Below are 26,553 nucleotides of genomic sequence, written 5' to 3'. Positions count from 1 at the left end.
TTTCTAATGTTGAACCGTCCCTGCATACCTAGTATGAATCCCACTTGGTCATGGTGAATTATTTTCTTGATATGTTGTTGAATTCTATTGGCTGGAATTTTGTTGAGGATTTTTGCATCTAAGTTCATGAGGGATATAAACCACAAAACCAAACCCAGTGCCGTCAAGTTGATTCCGACTCATAGCGACCCTATAGGACAGAGTAAAACTGCCACATAGAGTTTCCAAGGGGCGCCTGGTGTATTTGAACTGCAGACCCTTTGGTTAGCACCCATAGCACTTAACCACTATACCACCAGGGTTTTCCATGAGGGATATATGTTTGTAATTTTCTTTTTTTGTGGTTTCTTTACCTTGTTTTGGTATATGCTGGCTTCATAGAATGAGTTTGGGAGTAGTCCATCCTTTTGTATGCTCTGAAACACCTTTAGTAGTAGTGGTGTTAACTCTTCTCTGATAGTTTGATAGATACCCTGCAGTGAAGCTGTCCAGGCCAGGGCTTTTTTTTTTTTTTTTTTCCGTTGGGAGTTTTTAAATTACCTTTTCAGTCTCTTCTTTTGTTATGGGTTTATTTAGTTTTTCTACCTCAGTTTGTGTTAGTTTAGGTAGGTATTGTGTTTCTAGAAATTCGTCCATTTCTTCTAGGTTTTCAAATTTGAGTATAATTTTTCGTAGTAATGTGATACGATTCCTTTAATTTCAGTTGGGTTTGTTGTGATATTGCCCATCTCATTTCTTATTCGGGTTATTTGCTTCCTCTCCTGTTTTCCTTTTGTCAGTTTGGCTAGTGGTTTATCAATTTTGTTGATTTTTTTCAAAGAACCAGCTTTTGGTCTTGTTAATGTTAACTCTTTGAATTGTTCTGTTGTCTATTTAATTCTGCTCTAATTTTTATTACTTGCTTTCTTCTGGTGCCGAGGGTTTCTTTTGTTGCTTTCTTTCTATTTGTTCAAGTTGTAGGGATAATTCTTTGATTTTGGCCCTTTCTTCTTTTTGGATGTGTGTATGTATTGATATAAATTGGCCTCTGAGCACTGCTTTCGCTGCATCCCAAAGGTTCGATGGGAAGTGTTTTCATTCTCATTGGATTCTTTGAATTTCTTTATTCCATTCTTGATGTCTTCCATAGCCCCGTCGTTTTTGAGTAGGGTATTGTTCATTTTCCAGGTGTTTGATTTCTTTTCCCTGCTTTTTCTGTTACTGATTTCTACTTTTTTGGCCTTTTGGTCAGCGAAGATGCTTTGTAATATTTCAATGTTTTGGATTCTGCTAAGGCTTGCTTTATGACCCAATATGTGGTCTAGTCCAGAGAATGTTCCGTGTGCACTAGGAAAGAAAGCATAGTTGGCTGCTGTTGGGTGGAGTGTCCTGTTATGTCTATGAGGTCGAGTTGGTTGATTGTAGCATTTAGAACTTCCATGTCTTTATTGACCTTCTTACCGGATGTCCTTTCCTTCATCAAATGTGGTGTGTTGAAGTCTCCTACTGTAATTGTGGAGCTGTCTATCTCCTTTTCAGTTCTGTTAGAGTTTGTTTTGTGTATATTGCAGGCCTGTCATTGGGTGCATAAATATTTAATATGGTTATATCTTCCTGGTATATTGCCCCTTTAATCATTAGTGTCCTTCCTTATCCTTTGTCGTAGATTTAACTTTAAAGTCTATTTTGTCAGAAATTAATATTGCCACTCCTGCTGTTTTTTGATTGTTGTTTGCTTCATATGTTTTTTCCATCCTTTGAGTTTTAGTTTGCTTGTGTGTCTTAGTCTAAGATGTGCCTCTTGTAGGCAGCATATAGACAGATCATGTTTTTTTATCCGTTCTCCCACTCTCAGTCTCTTTATTGGTGCATTTAGTCCAATTTACATTCAGCATAATTATGGATAGGTATGAGTTTAGTGCTGTCATTTTGATGTCTTTTTTTTGTGTGCTGTTGACAGTTTCTTTTTCCCACTTAATTTTTTGTGCTGAGTAGTTTATCGTTATATATCGTCTTTTCCTCTTTTTCGGTGTTGTTGATTTTCTGCTAAGTCTCTGTTTTTTTCTTGTATTTTATTTTGATGAGTAGGATTGTTAGACTCCTTTGTGGTTACCTTAATATTTACCCCTATTTTTCTAAGTTTAAACCTAACTTTTATTTCTTTATATCACTTTGTTTTCTTCTCTGTGTGAAAGATCTATGGCTACATTTCTTAGTCCCTATTGTTTTAACGTTGTCTTCTTTTACATGATGACATCACTGTTTCCCTGTTTTGAGCATTTTTTGTCTTGATTTATTTTTGTGGTTTCCCTATCTGTGTTGACATGTGGTTGGTCTGTCCTGTGTTCTAGTCTAGGGGTTGGAATCTGGTATTATTGACTTTCTAACCAGAGAACTCCCTTTAGTATTTCTTGTAGTTTTGGTTTGGTTTTTATGAATTCCCTAAACTTCTGTTTATCTGGAAATATCCTAATTTCGCTTTCATATTTGACTGACAGTTTTACTGGATATGATTGTTGGCTGGCAATTTTTTTTCTTCAGTGCTTTGTGTCAGTCATCCCATTGCCTTCTTGCCTGCATGGTTTCTGCCGAGTAGTCCGAGCTTAATCTTATTGACTCTCCTTTGTAGGTGACTTTTCATTTATCCGTAGCTGCTCTTAAAATTCTCTCTTTATCTTTGGTTTTGGCACATTTGATTATATGTCTTGGTAACTTTCTTTTGAGATCTTCCTTATGTGGAGATTGATGAGCATCTTGGATAGATATTTTCTTATCTTTCATGATATCAGCGAAGTTTTCTGCCAACAAATCTTCAATAATTTTCTCTGTATTTTCTGTTTTCCCTCCGTGTTGTGGTACTCCAGTCACTTGTAGGTTATTTCTCTTGATAGAGTCCCACATTATTCTTAGGGTTTCTTCATTTTTAAAAATTCTTTTGTCTGATCTTTCTTCGAATATATTAGTGCCAAGTGCTTTATCTTCGATCTCACTACTTCTGCATTCCGCTTCTTCAATTCTGCTCCTCTGACTTTCTATTGAGTTACCTAATTCTGTAATTTTATTGTTAATCTTCTAAATTTTTGATTGCTGTCTCTCCATGAATTCTTGCAACTTATTAAATTTTTTATTAAGTTCTTCAATAACCTTTTTGATATCTGCAACTGCTTTATCTGTGTGTTCCTTGGTTTGTTCTGTGTTTTGCCTGATCTCCTTCCTGATCTCGTTCCTTATGTCTTGAAGAGTTCTGTGTATTATTCTTTTGTATCCTGCACCTGGTAATTCCAGGAAGGTACCTTCATCCAGACGATGTCTCGATTCTTTGTTTTGAGCACTTGTTGAAGCGATCATGGTCTGCTTCTTTATGTGATTTGATATTGACTGTTGCCTCCGAGCCATCTATAAGTTATTATATTAGTTTATTTTATGTTTGCTTACTATATCCTAATTTCTTGCTTTGTTTCATTTTGATATGCCCAAATAGGCTGCTCGAGTGAGCTGGCTTGATTATTTTCACCTTTGAAGCTCTTAACATCCTGTCACCAGATGGCTAGAGCTGTTATCAGGTATAAGAGCCTAGGAGTCCATTCACTTTTCTTGTAAGGATTCAGCTCAGGTGTCCAGGTAGTTGGTCATCAAGTGTGTGGTATAGGCTTTGTCCTACAGTCTTAGAGGCAGCGGTGATTGGTGTAGGTACAGGTATTTGGCTACAGCTTGGCGGGGGGTCATGCTCTGAACAAGGCAGGGGGCTGACAACCGTCCCTCGAGTGTGTGTGAGGAAAGCACGTCCCCATTTCCCAGAGTGCACAGGTGCGTGGGTTCTGTGCCTGACCCTGAGCACCCGATGCTTTTGATTGTAAGGACTGGGAGGTACCACTTGTCCTTGGATCCCTGTTGTGGGTGGCTGGGTGACATGAGTGGAGCCACCAGTCCTTAGGCCCCTGATGTGGGTAGGTGAAGACCCTGTTTAATAGGCAAAGTGGTGTCAAACATCAGACACCCACCTCTCCACTGCAAAGCTGAAACACTTGCAGCCTGCCAACAAGGGCCTGTACTCCTGAAATTGGGCCACATAGGTCCATGTGAGGGGGAAAGGTACTCAAAGTCCATGGACCGTTTTGCAGGGACTGGAGCGACTTCTGTCCTGAACCCCCCCAGCTTAGTGGAGCAGGCAGACTATCTTTTCCCCCAGTTGTGAATTTATTCCTTCTCCAAGGCCCGGAGAATGGCTCAGAGCACTCAGCAGGACCTATCTCAGGCCCAGCAAAATCGACATCCACTAAAGCTGGCTTGGGGGCAGGGGGCATGGTAAAATATATGCAAGTACTTAGCTTTTGTCAAGAGCGTCATTCTTCTCTGGTTCTGGAGGCGTTAGTAGGCTGGGCGGCTGGCTTTCTCTCCCTGAGAAAACTGTGTCCACAACGCTACTGTCAGCTCTGCTGCAGTTACTCCAGGGAATGGTGCCTGAGGGTTCCTGATGATTCAGTTCCGGCAACTCCTCTCTGCTTTTGAACCACCTCTCATTCTCCCTGCTGCTCAGTCCATTTTCTAACTTTGCCTTTGATATTCAGGGCTCCTAGCTTGTCATAAATATAATCGTTTCACTGAGTTTTTTGGGTCTTTGTTGTAAGAGGGATCACCGGAAGCATCTGACTACTCTGCCATCTTGGCCCCACCTCCCCTTTGACATTCTTGAGGCTCAAAAGAAATTGAGATTAGAAATTTACCAGGGCTTTTTTTTTTCCCTAGGGACTTGTAAGTTCCTCATTGCCCTCTTAGGTGATAGCTTAAGGAGTCCTGGTGGCACAATGGTTAAGTGCTCCACGTGAACGCATCCAGTGTCTCTGCGGGAGAAAGACCTGGTGATCTATTCCCGTAGAGATTACAGCCATGAAAACCCTATGAGGCAGTCCTCCTCCATCGGATGGGGTTGCTGTGAGTGGAATCAACTTGATGTCAGCTAACAAGAACAACGTGATTATAATCACTTCCCATTCCCACCACTCCCTATCCCACCAGTCTACTAACCTGCCCTTCTTTCCTCCTAGCGTGTCAGTCACATCGCGTGCAGCCCCCAGCTCTGCCCACATTGATAGTTCTTCACCCTGAGCCCTAACCTGCCCTTCTTTCCTCCTGGTGTGTCAGTCAGATCGTTTGCACCCTCCCACTCTTTCCTCCTGGTGTGTCAGATCGTGTGCACCTCCCTCCTCTGCCCACGTTGATAGTTCTGCACCCTGAGCTCTCATTTCCTCAGCGAAGCCACACATTCTTTCCTTTCTTATCTCCCAGCCCAAATACCTCAGAATTGATAGAACAGAACCAAGCTTGTCTTGGGTGAATATCAGTGCAATAGTATTCTGCTCATTGGAAGTGTTTAACTTTGCAAACCTTCTGAATTATCTTTTAAAGAAAGTTCTTAGGTGTGTCTACTTTTCTCTGCCATCATCTCTTGCCCAGAAAACTGCAGATCCACCCTGGCACCTCCATCTCCCTTCAGTTCATTCTTTTCATCACAGACAGAGTAGTCTTTCTAAATTGTAAAGATAATCGTGCTATTCCCAAGCTCAATACTTTCCCATTGCCAATTTTAATTAAGTTGCAAATCTTTAATTTGGCTGTAAGTCCTCCACCACCACTCATCTGTCAGTTTGTTGTGCTGTGGTGGCTTGCGTGTTGCTGTGGTGCCGGAAGCTATGCCACTGGTATTTCAAATAACAGCAGGGTCACTGTTTTAGTCATCTAGTACTGCTGTAACAGAAATACCACAAGTGATGGCTTTAGTAAACAGTTCTCTCACAGTTTAGTAGCACCAAATCCAGGGCGCCAGCTCCAAGGGAAGGCTTTCTGTCTCTGTCGGCTCTGCAGGAAGGTCTTTGTCATCAATCTTCCTCTGGGTCTAGGAGCTTCTCAGCACAGGGACCCCAGGTCCAAAGGATGCATTCCATTCCTGGCTCTCCTGCTTGCTGGTAACAGGGTCCCTCTCCTCTCTGCTCGCTTCTCTCTTTTATATCTCAAAAGAGATTGAGTCCAGATACAACCTAATCCTGTAGATTGTGTCCTGTGTCATTAACATAACTGCCTCTAATCCTGCCTTGTTAACATCATAGAGTAGGATTTACAACACATAGAAAAATTACATCAGATTACAAAATGGAGGACAATCTCAATACTGGGAATCACGGGCTAGCCAGGGTTGAAACATATTTTGGGGGAAACTATTCAATGCATGACATTCCACCCTTTGCTGCCCCCCCAATTCATGTTATTGCCACAGTATGTAAAACACTTTCACCCCATCATATCATCCTAAAAGTCTTAAATCAACTCCAAGTTGAAATTCCATGCTGGGGTAAAATTCCTCTTCATCTATGAAATCTAGGATACAAGTTATCTGTTTCCAAAGTACAGTAGTAAAACATGCATGAGGTAAATATTTCCAAATGGGAGAAATTGGAGGGAAGAAAGGAATAACAGGCACTAGGCAAGTAAAAAAAACAGCAGAACACATTACATTAGCTCTCAAGGCTTGAAAATAATCCACTGTTCTCTGAGACCATCTAGGCAGTGGCTCTGCCCCCCAGACTCTGGGTGTTAGCCATACTCTCTGGTTTCTGGGTGGAGGCCCCTCGGCTCTTGGCTTCAGCTCTGCCTTCCAGGCCCACAGGGATGGCAACTCTGCTCCCTTGGCTTTAGGCACCCCCATTCTTCTAGTCCATCTGAATGGCAACCCCATCCCTTCAGCCTCGGTAGGCCCCATTCTTCTGCCCTTTGAGCATGGCAACCCCATCCCCTCAGATTTGGGCAGAGGATCTAGCCCCATCCTGCTGGCACTTGTTAAAGGCAGGCCAACACTCAGAAACTGAGTTGAAGATCTCATTTATGAAACCTAGGAGACTGTGGCCCTACTCTTTGAAACCCCAGAGGCCATGGCTCCACCCTTTGAGACTCCAGAGGCCATGGTCCTACTCTTTGAGACTGAGGCAGCACTTCTTCCTGTGCTCCTTGTCTCCTCAACTTCTGCTTCCTGGTTCCTCAGCCTCTTGGCTCCTCAGGCCCTTGGGCCAGCCCAGCCTCTGCCCTGGTCAGCAAGTGTTACACGGCTCTTTAGGTCTACCAGTGAGTGCCTGGAGGCACCCTACTCCACCAGTAAACCTTGGCTGGAAGGCACTCAGCTCTCTTGCTCTGTAGGTTGGCAAGCCTAGCTCTACCAGTAAGTGCCCAGAGGCACCCCACCCCACCAGGAAGCTTCCTGCCTGAAGGCCCTCAGCGCTCTTGCTACATGGGTCAGCTCCCGTGTTGTCTCGTGCCAGGTTCTGCTGCTGCTGTTTCTCTGCTGCTGCTCCTGCTTACTGCATGGTCTCCAGCATTACAGCTGTCCTTACTTCTCTCAGAGCCCTCACCAGAATTGTGTCTGATGCCCGTAATTCCAACAACAGTGTCTTCAAGGCGATCTAGGTTTCTACTATCAGGCACCTTAGAACTCTTCCAGCTTCTACTCATTACTCAATTCCAAAATCTCTTCCATATGGTAGGTATCTGTTAGAGCAGCACCCCACAGCCAGTCCCAAATTCTGTCTTAGTCGTCTAGTGCTGCTATAACAAAAATACCACAATTGGATGGCTTTAACAATTAATTTATTCTGTCACAGTGTAGTAAGCTAGAAGTCCAAATTCAGTGTGCCAGCTCCTGGGGAAGGCTTTCTTTCTCTATCAGCTCTGGGGGAAGATCCTTGTCATTAATCTTTCCCTGGGTTTAGGAACTTGTCAGCACAGGAACCCCGAGTCCGAAGGACATGCTCTGCTCCTGGTTCTTCTTGTTTGGTGGTAATGAGGTCCCTCTTCTCTGTGCTTGCTTCTGTCTTTTATATCTCAAAAGAGATTGACTCAAGATACAACTAATCCTGGAGATTGAGTCCTGCCTCATTAACATAACTATCTCTAATTCTGCCTCATCAACATCACAGAGGTCAGGATTTACAACACATAGGAAAATTACATCAGATCACAAAACGGAGGATAACCACACAATACTGGGAATCACAGCCTAGCCACGTTGACACATGTTTTGGGGGGACACTATTCAATCCATGACAGTTACCAGTGGTGGCCAAATTTTAGCTGAGTTTCCAGACTAAGACAGACTAGGAAGAAGGGCCTGGCGATATGCTTCTGAAAATCAGCCAGTGAAAACCTTATGGATCACACTAGAATACTGCCTGATACGGTGCTGGGAGATGAGTTCCCTAGGCTGGAAGGCACTCGGAATGCACAGCGTACTGTTGTTCACCACAATGCTGGAGCATGCCAGCCACCGAGAAGGTGGTGCAAGACTGGGTTACGTTTCATCCTGTTACACACAGGGTCTCCGTGCGTTGGAGCCCATTCAACAGCAACAGCAACAACAACAAAAGCCTGCTGGACGCGGACTCCAGTTCTCCCTGCCTCTGGCCTCCTTGAGCCACTCTGGGTTAAGCCATCGTGGACCTCCACTTACTCGAACTCACCTTCTTCTCTGCCATCCCAGGGCCTGGGCATATGCCATTCCTTTTTTCCAGAATGAGCTCTGCCATGTCTGCCTCCACCACCCACCTTGCCTTTCACCTGGCTGTCTTCTAGCAGGCCACAAAGGCATTTCTCTTGGACATCATCCCTGAGGCTCCAGGTCAGGGTGGTGCCCAGGGATGTTCTCCTGTTGGACCTTGGCTTTCCTTCACAGCTCTGGGCACATTTCAGCCGTTTGCTGAATCATCGTGCAGCCTGGTGGTGCATCAGTTAAATGCCGAGCTGCTAACCTAAAGGTTGGAAGTTCTAACCCAGTAGCTCCACAGGAGAAAAACCTGGTGATCTGCTTCTGTAAAGATTAAAAAAAAAAAACAGCCTAGAAAACCCTATGGGGCCGTTCAGCTCTGTCACAAGGCATCTTACTTATCTAGTGCTGCTGTAGCAGAAATACAACAAGTGGAGAAATACAACAAGTGGAGAAATACAACAAGTAGATGGCTTTAACAAAGAGAAATTTATTCTTTCACAGTCTAGGAGGCTGAAGTCTGAAATCAGGGCATCAGCTCCAGGGTAGGCTTTCTCTCTCTGTCAGTTCTGCAGGAAGGTACTTGTCATCAGTCTTCCCCTGGGTCTAGGAGCTTCTCAGCGCAGGGACCCCGTGTCCAAAGGACGTGCTTTGCTCCCAGCACTACTTTCTTGGTGGTATGAGGTACCCCTGTCTCTCTGCTAGCTTCTCTCTTTTATATCTCAAAAGAGATTGACTCAAGATACAGCTTAATCCTGTAGATTGAGTCCTACTTGAGTAACCTAACTGTCTCTTATCCTGCCTCGTTAACATCATACAAGTAGGATTTACAATGCCTAAGAAAATCACTCAGATGATAAAATGGTGGACAGTCACCCAATTCTGGGAATCATGGCCTGTCCAAGTTGACACACATTTTTGGGAGACACAATTCAATCCATAACATATGGCCTTACTATGAGTTGGCATCGGCTTGACAGCGCCTGACAACAACAGTAATTATCTCCAGTAATTTGTGAATTGTCTGGCTTCCCCCAAGAAGCTGTTAACTCCAGAAAGATCTTATCTGTTCACCGTAGTATTCCCGAGCCTGGTACAGAACCTGGAACATAAATTACAGAGGTTATTCCAGGTCTTATTTTAATGGATAAATAACAACCGTATATAACCACATACTAAATCGATGATGGAGCCCTGGTGGCACAGTGGTTAAAGTACTCAACTGAAACCAAAAGGCCGGTGTTTGAACCTACCAGCTGCCCGGTGGGAGAAGGACGGTCTATTTCTCTGTGAAGATTACAGCCTCAGAAACCCTGTGGGGCAGGTCTGCTCTGTCACGTGGATTCACTGAGTTGGAATTGACTCGAGGGCAACGGGTTTGGTTTTGTTGGTTTAAAATAATGATACTTCAAGTATTTAAGAATGTTTGTTTTTCTTAGGCAGTTTTAACCATTCTCTTTAAAATCTGATTCATACTAATATTCTACTTGGAAAACAGTTTCCTTTTAGCTAATACCAAGACTCAGTGTTCCTCAATTCTGATTTATTGAACTCTTGAGTTTAGTAAACCGTACTACCATTAAAACAATTATTATTATGGAAAACTTCAAACGTGAAACTAGAGAGAATCATAAGATGAGTTTCCTTGTACCCATAATTGAGCAGTTTCAACAGTTATCAACACAGAACCAATTTTATTTCATGTATACCCTCTCCACACACCTTCCCCCACCAACTCCTGCCCACTGATGGATTATATTAAAGCAAATCTGGGGATTTATGTCATTTTATCCATAAATACTTTAATAAGTACATCTCTAAGATAAGGACTTTTTATTCAAAAAATAACAAAACTACCTGAAAATTAATAATAATTCCTTAATATTGTCAGATAACCAGTGTTCAAATATCTCTGCTTGCCATTTTTTTTTTAAAACTGTTAGTTTATACAAATCAGGACTCAACTCTCCCTTCCTGCTATCTTTTTTTTTCTTATTTTTTGTCAAAACAAATAAAAATTATTTTATGTGGTAAATACATATATGTAACAAAATATTTGCCAATTCAGCAACTTTTTTCAGGTAGATTTCAGCGACATTGGTTGTGTCCAACGTGTGGTGGAGCCACCGTCGTGTCCATTTATTTTCACAAATATTTGTTGTTGTAAGTTGCCACGGGGTGGATTCTGACACACGGAAACCCAGGTGCAGAGCAGAACTGTGCTCCAAAGGGACAAAACCCAGCCATTTTTCTTACAGAATCTCTCACATTCTGGCTTTTGCTGATTGCATGCATCTTTAAATGGCCCTCCGTTCCCTGAACTTCACAGAAACTGGTGATTAGGTTCAGAGTCTTGATCAGATTTAAAATCATTTTTTAAAGCTACGTTTACTAAGTTTCCATATTAACACGACAATTTTAAATTCTAGAGGAATAAAGAAAATCACTGTAGTTTAGTTCCTAATAAGCTAAAATACTGAATCCCAATTTTTAGATGGTGATTTTGCCTCATTTTAACATTTTTTTTTTCTCTCAGATTTGCCAAGAAGAAAAACATACATTTGCTGTTTGTTTTTCTAATTCCTGAAAATTTTGAAGGTATGTATCTGCTGGATATGTTATTTGTTTTTTTGTCTAAATACAAATTATAAGATCAATATCTAATACAAAGATTCTTAGATTGTATTTCAGGGCATGGAGCTGATATTATTTTAACTGAACCACTGACAATGGAAAAAATGAGTATTCTGGTAAATTACTGGAAAGCGTATTTCTCAAAAACTGGTGAGTGAAAAATACATTTCCAAAGGTTTGAAAAATTTTGATTAAAATGCTGTTAGAACTGTATACGTTTTAAATTGGTTTATTGTCAGAATTTCAGTTTATGCCTTTTATGTGCTAAGGATTCGCTGTGTGCTCTGGACTGTGAAGAGCATGTAGCATTTGTTGACTGTGGTCTGAAGAGCACACGTGTACGTTAAATAGAGGGGTGCGTTGTTAAATGTGTAGAAAAGTGATATCTTCAGAGGTTTAAACTGTGTTGAGTTAGGGACAAATGCAGTAGGTGGGAGGCACAGACTTTTTGGGGATGAGATTGTTACTTTTTGGGTAACCTAGCTACCATCATTTCTGTCCTTGAAATGGAATTGGTCTTGCTGTGTTGTTGTATAATTGTCTAAAAGCCGGAGCCACTTGGTAGAAATGGAACCAAGCAGCCATTGAAAAGCCTGTGCTCACAGCATTCCAGCCCCACTGTACATGGGGTTGTCCAAGTTGGGGGCTGACTCGATGGCCGCTGACAACAGCAGGACTTTTCTGCTTTGCAGATCACTGGCACATACATTATTTCCATTCTTTAAGTTAGCAGGTTGTCTGTCCTTTCTGTTTGGGAGTTTTAGATGCAGACTTTGTGTCAGCACTTTGGGTAGACCTCAGGTTTCTAAACTCTTGACCTAATTTGCCTATGTGTAAGGATCCCTGGTAACGCAGTGGTTAAGCACTTGGCTGCTAACAGAAAGGTTGGCAGTTTGAACCCACCGGCCGCTCCTTGGAGGAAGAGGTGGCAGTCTGCTCCTGTAAAGATTACAGCCTTGGAAACACTGTGGGGCGGTTCTCTTCTGTCCTTGGAGGGCTGCTATGAGTCGGGATTGACTCGATGGCACCGGGTTATCACCAGCATCTAAACACTTAAACTAGGTTAGCTTTGGTTTGACTTAACAGGATGGGCTCCGGGTGCTGAAGCTAAGTTCCACCAGAATCACTGTTGGGTAAAGATGGTGGTCTTTCCAGGCCTGGGATACTGACTGGGAAGTCGGAAAATTTAGCTGTTTCCATCAGACAGTCCTGAAGAATGCTTTGGGGAGTTCCCGTGTAATCTTGGCTGTGGATGACACAGCATTCAGAGTTCCCGTGTAATCTTGGCTGTGGATGACACAGCATTCAGCAAACTCGTCCTTTCTGTAGGTTCTTTGTTAGTGTTCAGGGAGAATTAGCAGGTCTGGCTGTAACACCCCAGGCCCTGCGGTGTGAGCATTCTTCCTGGAAATAGCTAGCCACAGTGACCAGCGTCTCTTTGCAATGTCATCTTTGGTTCTTGGTGGAAATGGAGCAGCTGCTCAGGACCACCTGTCCAGCATGCTTTCTGCTGGCCATAACCACATTTTCCTCCAGCTGTCTCATCTTTGCTCTGAGGATGAGCAGCTGAGGGAAAAAAAAAAACAACTTTCAGATGCCATATTTTGACAAGGCAGCTGCCTGTGGAAGACTCATGCACATTTACTGCCTCTGACATTTACTTTAATATAAACCAAACCCACAGCTGTCGAGTCCATTCCGACTCTTAACAACCCTGTAAGGCAGACTAGAACTGCTCCATAGGGTTTCCAAGGCTGTAATCTTTAGAGAAGCAGACTGCCACATCTTTCTCCTGCAGACCCACTGGTGGGTTTGAACTGCCGATACTTCAGTTAGCAGCCGAGTGTTAACCACTGCACCATCGGGGCTCTTACCTATAAATAAGGGATTGATAAATAAAACTTGGTTGAATATTTTTTTAGGCACACCTGTTGCTAAGTTATTAGAATGTGGTTAAAAGAGAGAATGTCCTGGGGGAAAATGGTATAGTATTTTTTTTTTTTTTTTTGCTTTGTGGTTACATACTTCACAGACTAAAATTTGTAAATTGCTTTCTATTTTAAAAGCACTGCTTTGTAGAGTCTGTCACGTAGAAGGGATAACTGGTTTATTGATTGGGGCTTGTGTGTTTGATTGGGACCATCCTCATCAGCAATTTTAAGTTAAAATTCACCTTTTTTGAAACTTTCAGTTAAGAGTGAAAATGTGAAGAGGCCAGAAGAACCTGGATCACCCCCGCACAGGTCTTACAGTGAACAACTGGGACATTTTTCTACTGATCTAGTCGCTTGGTTAGTTTTTGTACTTTTTTATAATAGCAATTTTTACAGTGGACATTTCATGTAAAAAGCAATCTGCAGAACTCTGTAATTGTGGAATACTAGCTTAGGGCCTGGGGGTGACGCAACAGAAAGGAGACCAGTATTCGGAAGAGGGGTGGGGCCTTTTCTGGATTGCAGAATCTGGACCTGGGACCAGCGGGTGTGCATTACAGAAGGAGGCACTTCATAGCAGCCATAGTTGACCACAGAAGGAGAGGCTGCGGAAAGGTAGAAGTTCCCCATCACTGGATGTGTGAAGACAGCGTCTGGGTTATCACTCATCAAGTGAAATAAGAGCAGAGGTACTCAAACGTTTTTAAACAGTGAAATCCTTTCTTCAAACAAAAAGTTTACATGTTGTTGCGTGCCATTGAGTTGGTTACAACTCACAGCGACTCCATGTGACAGAGTAAAACTTCCCCATGGGGTTTTCTAAGTTGTAATCTTTATGGGAATAGATCGCCAGGTCTTTATCCCACAGAGTCATTGGGTGGGTTCAAACCGCCGACCTTTCGGTTAGCAGCCGAGAGCTTAACCACTCTGCCACCAGGGCTCCTTCAACTCATGAAAACTACTCTTAAAAAAGACTTAGTTTTTCATTCACATACATCATGTAACCTTTAGAATAACCTTATGAGTAAAAAAAAAAAATACATAGGACAAATTTTAATGTGCCTTTAGGAGCCCTGGTGGCACAATGGTTAAGCTAACTAAAAAGTGGCAGTTTGAACCCACCCGGCAGCTCCACAGGAAAAAGACCCGGAGATCTGCTTCCATAAAGATTACAGCCTAAGAAACACTATGGGGCAGTTCTGTTCTGTCACATGGGGTTGCTATGAGTTGGAATCCACTGGACGGCACCTGACAACAAACAACGTAGGGTTGCAATGAGTCAGAACCTACTTGATGGCAACCAACAACAGTCTGTGTCTGTTTGCCTGTCTCTTTATCGCTCGTAGACTTAGAACTAGCATTCAGACCTGCACTGGATAGGCAGTGGAACTGGGGAGTCAGACCCTCCCAATGCTAAGACCGTATGCTTATACAAATTGATTTTTAGTGGATTTCTTCCCTTCACATGAAGCTGATTTCACGGAGGTTCTAAATAGAGCATAGGGCTACAAAAAACGGACACAACTACTGAGAACACGAGCGCTGGTGATGGTGAGAATTTTGCGTCACTTCTGGAACTTGTAGAATGTGGCCAGCTACCCTTGGTAGAAATGTGACCATCTACTATTTTGAACACGCAAGAGACTTGGCAGCCATCAAGTGTGGCTAAGCCAAAGGTGAACTCACGTAGGTGGAACGGAAATTTCAACGGCTTTCTGGTGTCCTTCTCTAACGTTTTAACCTCAGAGAGATTTACTGTGTTCAACTTAGCCCGGGACACGAGGCTAGGAGAGATTTTAGAAAATGTTACATTTTTCTTTTTAACTTATTTATTTATTTATTTTTATTATTGTACTTTAGATGAAGGTTTACAGAACTAGCTTCTTATTAAACAGTTAGTACTCATATTGTTTTTCGACATTGGTTACCAACCCCAGGACATGTCAATACTCTCCCTTCTCAACCTTGGGTTCCCTATTACCAGCTTTCCTGTCCCTCCCCTGCCTTCTAGTCCTTGCCCCTGGCCTGGTGTGCCCCTTTATTCTCATTTTGTGTTATGGGCCTGTCTAGTCCTTGGCTGAAGGGTGAACCTCAGGAGTGACTTCAATTACTGAGCTAAAAGGGTATCCAGGAGCCATACTCTTGGGGTTTCTCCAGTCTCTGTCAGACCAGTATGCCTGGTCTTTTTTTTTTTCAGTTAGAATTTTGTTCTACATTTTTCTCCAGCTCTCTGGGACCCTCTACTGTGATCCCTTTCAGAGCAGTCATAGTGGTGGTAGCCAAGAATTATCTAGTTTTGCTGGACTCAGTCTGGCGAAGGCTGTGGTACTTGTGGCCCACTAGTCCTCTGGACTAATATTTCCCTTGTGTCTTTAGTTTTCTTCATTCTCTCTTGCTCCCGATGGGGCGAGACCAGTGGAGTATCTTAGGTGGCTGCTTGCAAGCTTTTAAGACTACTCACCAAAGTAGAATGTAGAACATTTTCCTTATGAACTATGTTACGCCAGTTGAGCTGGATGTTCCCTGAGACCATGGTCCCCGCAGCCCTTACCCCAGCAGTTCCGTCCCTCAGGCAGTTCAGGTGTGTCTGTGGAGCTTCCATGACCTTGCCTTGTCAGGCAGTTCAGGTGTGTCTGTGGAGCTTCCATGACCTTGTACAAGTTGTGCTGGCTTCGCGAGTATTGCACACTGTCTTACCCTTCACCAAAGTTACCACTTACCTCTTTTCTGTTAAGTGTTTTTCCATCCCCACCACCACCCCTCCTTTGTAACCAATGAAGATTGCTTCTTTCTGTGTGTAGACCTTTTCATGGGTTTTGTAGTGGTGCTCTCACACAACGTCTCACACAATGTCTCACACAACGTTGGTCCTTGTGTGGCTGACTTATTTCACTCAGCGTAAAGAAAGTGTCGTGTTTTTCTTATATTGCTTGGCAACTGCTATTTGATCACTACTTATCTTGGATTTTTCTTTGTCTTTCCTTAGAATCCTACAACTATAAATAATCCCAAATAGTCAAATCAAATCATGTTTCTTGGTATAATAGAATAAAGATTAGTTTTCAGGTTTATTAGGGAAAGAATTTTTTTTTTTTAATCCATCAAAATGCCTGGAGAGGTTCTACAAAAAGGCAGGAAATGTCCATTAATTAACAAAACGTAAAAGGTCAGTGACCTGTCCTTTGCTGACCAAGGTGGAATAGGATGTATGTGTTGTTGTGTTAGGTGTTGTTGAGTCGATTCTGACTCCAGGCGACCCCGTGTGACAGAGTAGAACTGCCCCGTAGGGTTTTCTAGGATGTAATCTTCATGGGATCAGGTTGCCAGGTCTTTTCTCCTGTAGAGCCACTGGGCATGTTCAGACTGCCAGCCGTTTGTTTAGCAGCCTCGTGCTTAATGGTTGTATAACTCGGGCCCCTTGTGGGTGTACGTAGGCCCTCTAACTCCTTGTGCCTTTTTTCCTTCAGAAGGATAGATAAGGCCATATGATCTGGGTTAGTCGTAGTCAGTGTGGTCAGAATGTTTTAATCCTAAGTGTCTGTTAGGAGCTCTGTTGGTGCAGTGGTTAAGGTGCTTGGCTGCTAACTGAAAGGTCAGGCTCAAACCCACCAGCCATTCCATGGAAGAAAAGACCTGGCGATCTGCTTCCAAAAAGATTACAGCCTTGGAAATCCTATGGGCAGTTCTGCTTTGTCCTGTGGGGTCACTGTGCCTTGGAAATCCTATGGGCAGTTCTGCTTTGTCCTGTGGGGTCACTGTGCCTTGGAAGTCCTATGGGGCAGTTCTGCTTTGTCCTCTGGGTTCGTTGTGAGTTGGATTCGACTTGATGGCAGTGGGTTAAGTGTCTGTTATTCTTTATTAGGCTATTTTAAAATCTTGGTCAGTCATTGAATTTATGATGATATTGGTAATAAATTCTTTTGAAATTTTGAGATAAAACATTCTGAACCAAATATACAAGGTAAAGGGCTTCAGTATTTACTGCATACTGGTATATATAGCAAGAGACTTCCAGAAGCATCCTTTGGGTCATGTCTGGGTGCTTACTGTTTAATTGCCGTTGGTTCTCCTTCTTAACGCGTGGTGTGATTTTCTCCTGTTTCTAGCTCCAACTCTCCACATGACACTGAGCTTGAATTAAAGTCTCCATTGTCTGATCTCAAGAAAAACCAGAAAAGTTCTCGTCTTCATTCAAACAAGGAAAAGCTGAGGAGGTGATTCTTTTTTTTTTTTTTAAATAATACGTTACTGTGTTTTTGGCGAAGATTTACACAGCAGTTTAGGCTCCCATTCAACAATTTCTGCGCAAGTTGTTAAGTGAGATTGGTTACATTCTTCACGTTGGGTCAACATTCTCATTATTTCCATTCCGGTTGTGCTGTTTCCATTAATCTAGTTTCCCTGCGCTGCCACACACCCCCGCCCCCGTCATCTTTGTTTTAAAGTAATTGTTGACCGTTTGGTGTCATAGAGGTGATTTTTTAAAGTGGCACAATACTCAGGGTGATATTCATTATTTTTTGAGCCCATTTGTTATTTAGCTACAAGGTCACCTCAGGGATTAGTTTTGGTTCAAGGTTTGAAGAGTATCTCAAGGGTTAGTCTTGGGGAGTCCTCCAGTCTCAACCAGTCCAGTGATAGAGAGGTGAATTTTGATACAGCTATTTTTAGCATTATTCCTTTGGTTAGGGAGAAATTACTTTCGTAATTTTTTTGTGCTGTTGATAAAATTCTATGTAAAAGTAGTAGAACTGGCGACTAAATAGGTGCCGCTGACTCATTCATTCGTTTAGTCATTCTACGTATGTTTGTGATGCCCCCTCTGTGCCAAATATGGCCGGAGACCAAGGTGAAAATCTCAGGGTGGTGCTCAGACAGCCTTCTGAATAGGTTGTTAAATGACAACTATGTTTTCATAAATGATATGAGAGAGAAGAACACAAAAAAGATACCAGGAAGGCTATCGAAGAGGGAAGGTAGGGAAGGCATTCTGGAGAAGGTGAAAACTAAATTGACCTTTAACCAAAACGTTAGTATTAATTTGGAAAAGGCATCATAAAAAGGGCATTTCATATGGAGGACTTGTTGTTAGGTTTTTATTAGGTGTCATTGAGTCAGTTCCAACTCATAGCAACCCTGTGTACAACAGAACGAAACATTGCCTGGTCCTGTACTATCCTCACAATTGCTGTTATGCTTAAGCCCGTTGTACAGCCGCTGTGTCAGTCTATTTTGTTGAGGGTTTTCTTCTTTTTCACTGCCTCTCTACTTTACCAAGTATGATGTCCTTCTCCAGAGACTGGTCCCTCCTCATAACACGTCCAAAGTGCGTGAGATGAAGTCTTGCTATCCTTGCTTCTAAGGAGCGCTTTGGCTGTATTTCTTTCAAGACAGACTTGTTCATTCTTCTGGCAGTCCATGATATTCAGTATTCTTCATCAACATCATAATTTAAAGGCATCAATTATTCTTCAGTCTTGCTTATTCATTGTCCAGGTTTCACAGACATATGAGGTAATTGAAAATACCGTGGCTTGACCTGGGCCCATCTTAGTCCTTAAAGTGATGGCTTTGCTTTTTAACAGTTTAAAGAGGTCTTTTGCAGCAGATTTGCCCAAAGCAGTATGTCCTTTGATTTCTTAACTGCTGCTTCAATGGGCGTTCATTGCCTATCCAAGTAAAATGAAATCCTTGACAACTTCAGTATTTTCTCTCTTATCATGATGTTGCTTATTGGTCCAGTTGTGAGGATTTTTTATTTATGTTGAGGTGCAATCCATACTGAAGGCTGTGGTCTTTAATCTTCATCAATAAGTGCTTCAAGTCCTCTTCACTTTCAGCAAGCAAAGTTGTGTCATTTGCATATCGCAGGTTGTTAATGAGTCTTCCTCTAATCCTGACGCCCCATTCTTCTTCATGTAGCCCAGCTTCTCGAATTACTTGGTTAGCATACAGATTGAATAAGTATGGCGAAAGGATGCAACCCTGATGCACACCTTTCCTGACTTTAAACCATGCACTGTCCCCTTGTTCTGTTCAAACAACTGCCTCTTTGACTACGTACAGTTTCCTCATGAGCACAATTTAAGTGTTCTGGAATTCCCATTCTTTGCAGTGTTATCCATAGTTTGTTATGATCCACACAGTCGAGTGCCTTTGCACAGTCAATAAAACACAGGTAAACATCCTTCTGGTATTCTCCGCTTTCAGCCAGGATCCACCTGACATCAGCCATGATATCCCTTGTTCCATGTCCTCTTCTGAATCTGGCTTGAATTTCTGGCAGTTCCCTGTCAATGTAGTACCACAACCACTTTTGAATTCTCTTCAGCAAAATTTTAACTTCCGTATGATGTTAATAATATTGTTTGATAATTTCTGCGTTTGATTTGATCACCTTTCTTTGGAAAGGGTACAAATATGAATCTTTTCCAGTTGGTTGGCCAGATAGCTATCTTCTGAATTTCTCGGCACAGATGAGTGAGTACTTCCAGTGCTGCATCTGCTTGTGGAAACATCTCAACTAGTATTCCATCAAATTCCGGAGTCTTGTTTTCCACCAGTGCTTTCAGTGCAGCTTGGACCTCTTCCTTCAGTACGGTCGGTTCCTGATGATATGGTACCTCCCGAAATGGTTAAACATCGACTAATTCCTTTTGGTACAGTGACTCTGTGTATTCCTTCCATCTTCTTTTGATGCTTTCTGCATTGTTTAATATTTTCCCCATAGAATCCTTCAATATTACAACTTGAGGCTTGAATTTTTTCTTCAGTTCCCTCAGCTTGGGAAATGCCGAGCATGTTCTTCCCTTTCAGTTTTCTATCTCCAGCTCTTTGCACGTGTTATTATAATACTTTACTTTGACTTTTTGAGCCGCCCTTTGAAATCATCATCTCTTTTACTTCATCATTTTTTACTTTTGCTTTAGCTGCTTGACGTTCGAGAGCAAGTTTCAGAGTCTCCTCTGACATCCATTTGGTTTTTCTTTGCTGTCTTTTTAACTACCTCTTGCTTTCTTCATGGATGATGTTCTTGATGTCATTCCACAGCTCGTCTGGTTTTTGGTCATTAGTGTTCAGTGAGTCAAATCTCTTCTCGAAATGGTCTGTAAATTTTGGCTCTTGTGGACTTGTTCTAATTTTCTTCAGTTTCAACCTGAACTACTTGCATATGAGCAATTGATGGTCTGTTCCACAGTCGGCCCATTACCTTGCTCTGACTGGTGATATTGAGCTTTTCCATTGTCTCTTCCCACAGATGTAGTCGATTGGATGCCTGTGTATTGCATCTGGTGAGGTCCTTGTGTATAGTTGGCCGTTTATGTTGTTGAAGAAAGGTGTTTGCAATGAATAAGTCATTGGTTTTTGCAAAATTCTATCATGCAATCTCCGGCATCATTTCTTTCACCAAGGCCGTATTTTCCAACTTCTGTTCCTTCTTCTTTGTTTCCGACTTTCGAATTCCAATCACCAGTAATTATCAATGCATCCAGATTTCATGTTCGATCAATTTCAGACTGCAGAAGCTGGTAAAAACCTTCAGTTACTCCATCTTTGACCTTAGTGGTTGGTGCGTAAATTCAGTAATAGTCGTATGAACTCGTTTTCCTTGTAGGTTTATGAATATTATCCTGTCACTGATAGTGTTGTACTTCAGAATAGATCTTGAAATGGTCTTTTTGATGATGAATGGGATGCCATTGCTTTTCAATTTGTCATTCCCAGCACAGTAGACCCTATGATTGTTCAGCTCACTCATGCCTAGGATATCTATGTTTATGTGTTCCATTTTGCTTTTGGCCACTTCCAGTTTTTCTAGATTCATACTTCATAATTCCACATTCTGATTGTTAATGAATGTTTGCAGCTGTTCTTCTCACTTTGAGTAGTGCCAAGTCAGCAAATGAAGGTCCTGAAAGGTTGACTCCACCCACATCAGTAAGATTGACTCTACTTTGAGGAGGCAGCTCTTCCCTGGTTGTATTTTGAATTCCTTCCAGTCTGAGGGGCTCATCTTCTGGCACTATATGAGACAGTGTTCCCTGCTGTTCATAAAGTTTTCAATGGCCAATTTTTTCAGAAGTAGACTTCAAGTCCTTCATCCTAGTCTGTTTTAGTCTGGAAGCTCAGCTGAAACCTGTCCACTGTGAGTGACCCTGCTGGTATTTGGAATACCAGTGGCATAGCTTCCAGCATCATAGCAACACACAAGCCACCACAGTTCAACAAACTGACAAATGTGTGGGGAGAATTACCATATTACCCAAAAATCCCCCTCCTAGGTATATACCTAAAAGAATTGAAAGCAGGGACTCAAATAGATACATATATACCAGTGTTCATTATTCCATTATTCACAATAACCAAAAGGTAGAAACAACCCGAGTAGCCATCAGAAGATGAACTTGATAAACAAAATTGCAGGATACATAGAATAGAATGTTATGCAGCCATAAAAAAAAAAGAACGGAGCTCTGATACATACTGTGAACCTTAAGGACTTCATGCTAACGGAAATAAGCCAGAAAGAGATCAAATATTGTATGATTCCACTTATGTGACATTTGTAGAAGAATCACATTCATAGAGACAGACTGGAGGTGACCAGGGGCAAGGAGGAGAGGAGAATGGAGGGTCACTGCTCAGTGGGTGTAGAGTTTCTGTTTCGGGGGATTCAGATGTTTTAGAAACAGGGAATGGTGGTGGTTGCCCAACGCTGTGAATGTAGTTAATGGCACTGAATTGTACTCCTTAAGATAATTAAAATGGCAAGAAGAAATACAACCAAAATGTTCCTCAGAAGCGAGGATAGCAAGACTTTGAATTACTTACTTTGGATACGTCATCAGGAAAGACCAATCACTAGAAAAGGACATCGTGTTTGGTAAAGCAGAGGGTCAGCGAAAACACGGGAGACGCTCAGTGAGATGGATCAGCACAACAGCCACCACAATGGACTGGAACGTGTCAACAACCATGAAGATGGCACAGGACCAGACAACGTTTATTTCTGTTATACGCAAGGTCGCCATGATCTCGAGCCAGTTTGATGGCGGCAAACACCAACATTTTACCACAAAAAAATTAAAAAAGAAACGCATAGAGGTGTACCCTTAAGATTTCTGCATATTTTAACGTAAATTTTTCTGAAAATAATAAACTATTTCTAATGATACGTTTAGAAATGTAGAGTACTGAAGTTGGTAACTTATTTTGAAATGCTTCAGTGTCATAAAACACACTGATGTATAGACAGTGGCTATGCAGTATATGGTAAACCAAGTACCGAGAAACCAAAAACCAAACCCACTGCTGTGGAGTCAATTCCTACTCATAGTGACCCTACAGGACAGAGTAGAGTTTCCCCATAGGGTTTCCAAGGCTGTAATCTTTACAGAAGCAGACTGCTGCGTCTTTCTCCCGTGGAATGGATGGTGAGTTCAAACCACCGACCTTTCTGTTAGCTGACAAGGGCTTTAACCACTGTACGACCAGGCCTCCTTTTAAAGCAAGTACACTACATGTTAATTGTAGAATCTAGATAGTAGGTGTATGGGTGTTCATGGTGCAATTCTTTCAACTTGTTTGAACACTGCATTTTTCATTATAAAAGGGACAAATAAAGTAGAATGAATAAAGTAAAACAAAGACAAATAAAAATATTTGGAAAATATAGAAATAAAAGGAAGAAATAATATCCATAGTTCAGCCACCCAGAAATAACTTTTGCTTGATGTTTTTGCTTTTATTCTTTTTCTGTTTTTTATTTTTGCTTTGTTTTATGGCTGTAATCATATTGTACATTCTGTCTTGTATCCTGTTTTCTCCCAATAAACTTTATAACATATCAATTCCACTGCCAGATATTATTTTACTGAGCGAATATACCATAGCTGATTAAACATTCTCCTATATTGTGTATTTAGATTGTTTTTCATGTTTTACCAGTATAACGCTATGATAGATTTCTTTGCGGAAAAATGTTTATTCTGTGTTTTGACTAAGTCCTTAGGTTCGATCCCCACAGGTGGAAGCACCAAAGGGTGTGAAACAGTCCAAATCCCTTCAGACCTGTTGTCAAATTGCCAACTCTTCCATCTCTTTCTTTCTAGAATAGTCTCTGAGACACCTCCATCGTTGTTATTGTTAGGTGCCGTCAAGTTGGCTCCGACTCATAGCAACCCGATATACAGCAGAACTAAACACTGCCTGGTCTCGTGCCATTCTCACAATCGTTGTTATACTTGAGCCAATTGATACAGCCACTGTGTCAATCCATCTCATTGAGGGTCTTCCTCTTTTTCACTGACCTTCTACTTTACCAAGCATGATGTCCTCCTCCAGGGACTGGCCCCTCCTGATAACGTGTCCAAAGTACTTGAGATGAAATCTCATCATCCTTGCTTCTAAGGAGCATTCCGGCTGCACTTCTTCCAAGACAGATTTGTTCATTCTTCTGGATATCCATGATATATTCAATATTCTTCGCCAGTACCATAATTCAAAGGCATCAGTTCTTCTTTGGTCTTCCTTATTCATTGTCCAGCTTTAGCATGCATATGAGGCAATTAAAAACCCCATGGCCACAACAGAGAACCCCTGAGGGAGCTGGAGAGCAGTGGGATACAGACCTCAAGTTCTCGTAAAAAGACCAGACTAAATGGTCTGACTGAGACTAGAAGGACCCCAGGGGTCATAGTCCCCAGACCTTCTGTTAGCCCGAGACAGGAACCATTCCCAAAGGCAACTCTTCTGACAGGGATTAGTCTGGACTATGGGATAGGAAATGATACTGGTGAAGAGTGACCTTCTTAGGTCGAGTAGACACATGAGCCTATGTAGGCAGCTCCTATGTGGAGGCAGATGAGAGGGCAGAGGGGAGGGGGTCAGAAGCTGGGCTAATGGACACGAATATAGAGGGTGGAGAAAAGCAGTGTGCTGTCTCATTAGGGGGAGAGTAACTAGGAGTATATAAGAAAGTGTATATAAATTTTTGTATGAGAGACTGACTTGATTTGTAAACTTTCACTTAGCGCACAATAAAAAAAAAAAACCATGACTTGGTTCAGGCAACCTTAGTCTTCAAGGTGACATCTTTGCTTTTCAACACTTTAAAAAGGCCTTTTGCAGCAGATTTGCCCAATGCAATACGTCATTTGATTTCTTGACTGTTGCTTCCATGGGTGTTGTTGATTGTGGATCCAAGTAAGATGAAATACTTGATAACTTCATTTTTTTCCCCGTTTTATCATGGTGTTGTGTATTGGTCCAGTTGTGAGGACTTTTGTTTTCTTTATGTTGAGGTGTAATCCATACTGAAGTAGTCTTTGATCTTCATCAGTGAATGCTTCAAGTCGTCTTCACTTTAAGCAAGCAAGGTTGTGTTATCTGCATAGCGCAGGTTGTTAGTGAGTCTTCCTCCAATCCTGATGCCCCATTCTTCATAGAGTCCAGCTTCTCGGAGTATTTGCTCAGCATACAAATTGAATAAATATGGTGAAATGATACAGTCCTGACACACACCTTTCCTGACTTTAAGACCACTCAGTAACCCCTTGTTCTTTTTGAATGACTGCCTCTTGGTCTATGTATGGGTTCCTCATGAGCAGTATTAAGTGTTCTGGAATTCCCATTCTTCACAATGTGATCCATAATTTCTTATGATCCACACAGCCGAATGCCTTTGCATAGTCAATAAAACACAGGTAAACATCTTTTTGATACTCTCTGCTTTCAGGCAGGATCCATCTGACATCAGCAGTGATATCCCTGGTTCCACGTCCTCTTCTGATTTCCCGGCAGTTCCTTGTTGAGGTACTGCTAGAACCACTTTTGAATGATTTTTAGCAAAATTTTACTTGCATGCAACATTAATGACATTGTTCAATAATTTCTGCATTCTGTTGAATCACCTTTCTTTGGAATGGACAGGAATTTGGATCGCTTCCAGATATCTCCATAGAAACCCCCAAAACCAAAAAGCTGAATCAATTGCCCTGATCAGTGTCGACTCATGGTGACCCTGTGTGTGTCAGAATAGAACTGCGTTCCATTGGGTTTTCTGAGGCTGGTGTTTTAGAAGCAGATTGCCAGGGCTTTCTTCTAAGATGCCTGTGGGTGGTTTTGAACTACCAACCTTCCTGTTAGTAGCTGAGTATTTAGCCTTTAGCGTTACCCAGGGACTGCAGGGCTCCTCAAAACCCAATTAAAATGCCACTGATCTCGAATATTGGAGCTATTCACTGGCCATGTATCAAGCTAGAATTTTTATCGAAGTTTTTGTCATTTTGAGGTTCAGAACTTGCTTAAGGTCATAGCTAGACGTTGGCAGGGCCACCACTCAACCCTGTGTATATCAGGGCCGCGCTCAGCACAAATCAGGCAGGTGGTATTAGTTATTAGAGGAATACGTGGGTGAGTAAATTTGCCAAAGGCTTAGATCACTTTAGATTTGTGTTTCCTGTGTGTCTCTTCAGACTGTGAAAGCCGTACATGAGTCTCTTTCTGACACTAGCCTGGATGTTGTTCTCATTTGCACGCCGGTTTATATGTCTGCTTACACCAACCTCCTGTGAACAGAGCAGCCCCCTGAGTTCCCTTTGGCTCAGGTCAGAGTCACGTGGGAAGTGCACGTGTGAACCCCACAGTGCTAAGTGGTCTGTTGTTGGAAATGCTGCCCGATCCCTGCATTGATCCACAGTACAGGGATATGAACGTCCCCAGCGCTCTTTGCCTGCTAGCCGGCTGGTGTGAATCTCAAAAGGATTTGTGTGTAGCGTGTGACCTGTCCTCTGCCAACAGTGTGGTATCCAGGCTCCCACTGGCTGTGGTGTCTGTGTCTCCCGGCATCCAAGCATCCTGTACCCTTTAGGACGCAGGCTACCGTTGGCACACATCTTGCACCTGGCAGCAGTTCCCTGGGCAGCGGAGTGAGCGCCCAGGAAGTCTATGCTGTGACTGGAGTTTGCTGGCTGGTGGGGACCAGGCCTTTCCTGAAATGGACTGGGTAGGGAGGGGGCGCAGTTCCTTCATAAACACACCCAGGTAGAAAGTCGTTTGTCCTGTCTGCCAGCAAGAAAATGAGACTGATTATTCCTTATCTTTTATAATTCTCTGTTCAGAGAACGGATCAAAGATTGCTGTGAGCAGCTGCGTACTCTCTTGCCATACAGAAAGGGGAGAAAGAATGACGTGGCTTCCATCCTTGAGGCAACGGTTGATTACGTGAAGGACATCCGGGAGAAGATCCCTCCAGCTGTTATGGCTCAGGTATTTGACTCCCAAATCCTTGAATTTTATCCTCATGGACACTGCTTTAATGCTGCAATTTTATTTATTTTCTTTTTAACAATTGAGAATGTATGTTGTGTGTACACGTGAAAAATATATATCTGTTGTTGTTGGGTGCCATCGAGTAGATTTTCCACTCATAGTCAATCCATATGACAGAGTAGAACTGCCTCACAGGATTTTCTAGATTAT

General features: G+C 42.3%; 1 protein-coding gene across 1 annotated transcript in view; it reads left to right on the top strand.

Moving 5' to 3' along the window:
* SOHLH2 (spermatogenesis and oogenesis specific basic helix-loop-helix 2) overlaps positions 1–26,553 on the top strand; it is a 71,574-nt gene that overhangs the window by 27,931 nt on the left and 17,090 nt on the right. The window contains exons 3-7 of the mRNA XM_049853280.1: positions 11,040–11,101; positions 11,183–11,287; positions 13,329–13,428; positions 17,178–17,285; positions 26,193–26,340. Of these exons, the coding sequence (XP_049709237.1) occupies positions 11,040–11,101; positions 11,183–11,287; positions 13,329–13,428; positions 17,178–17,285; positions 26,193–26,340 (523 nt within the window). The remainder of the gene's footprint in view (positions 1–11,039; positions 11,102–11,182; positions 11,288–13,328; positions 13,429–17,177; positions 17,286–26,192; positions 26,341–26,553) is intronic.

The sequence above is a fragment of the Elephas maximus genome, chromosome 14 (assembly GCF_024166365.1).
Source record: "Elephas maximus indicus isolate mEleMax1 chromosome 14, mEleMax1 primary haplotype, whole genome shotgun sequence".
Classification (NCBI taxonomy): domain Eukaryota; kingdom Metazoa; phylum Chordata; class Mammalia; order Proboscidea; family Elephantidae; genus Elephas; species Elephas maximus.
This window is presented reverse-complemented; position numbering and strand designations above follow the sequence as displayed.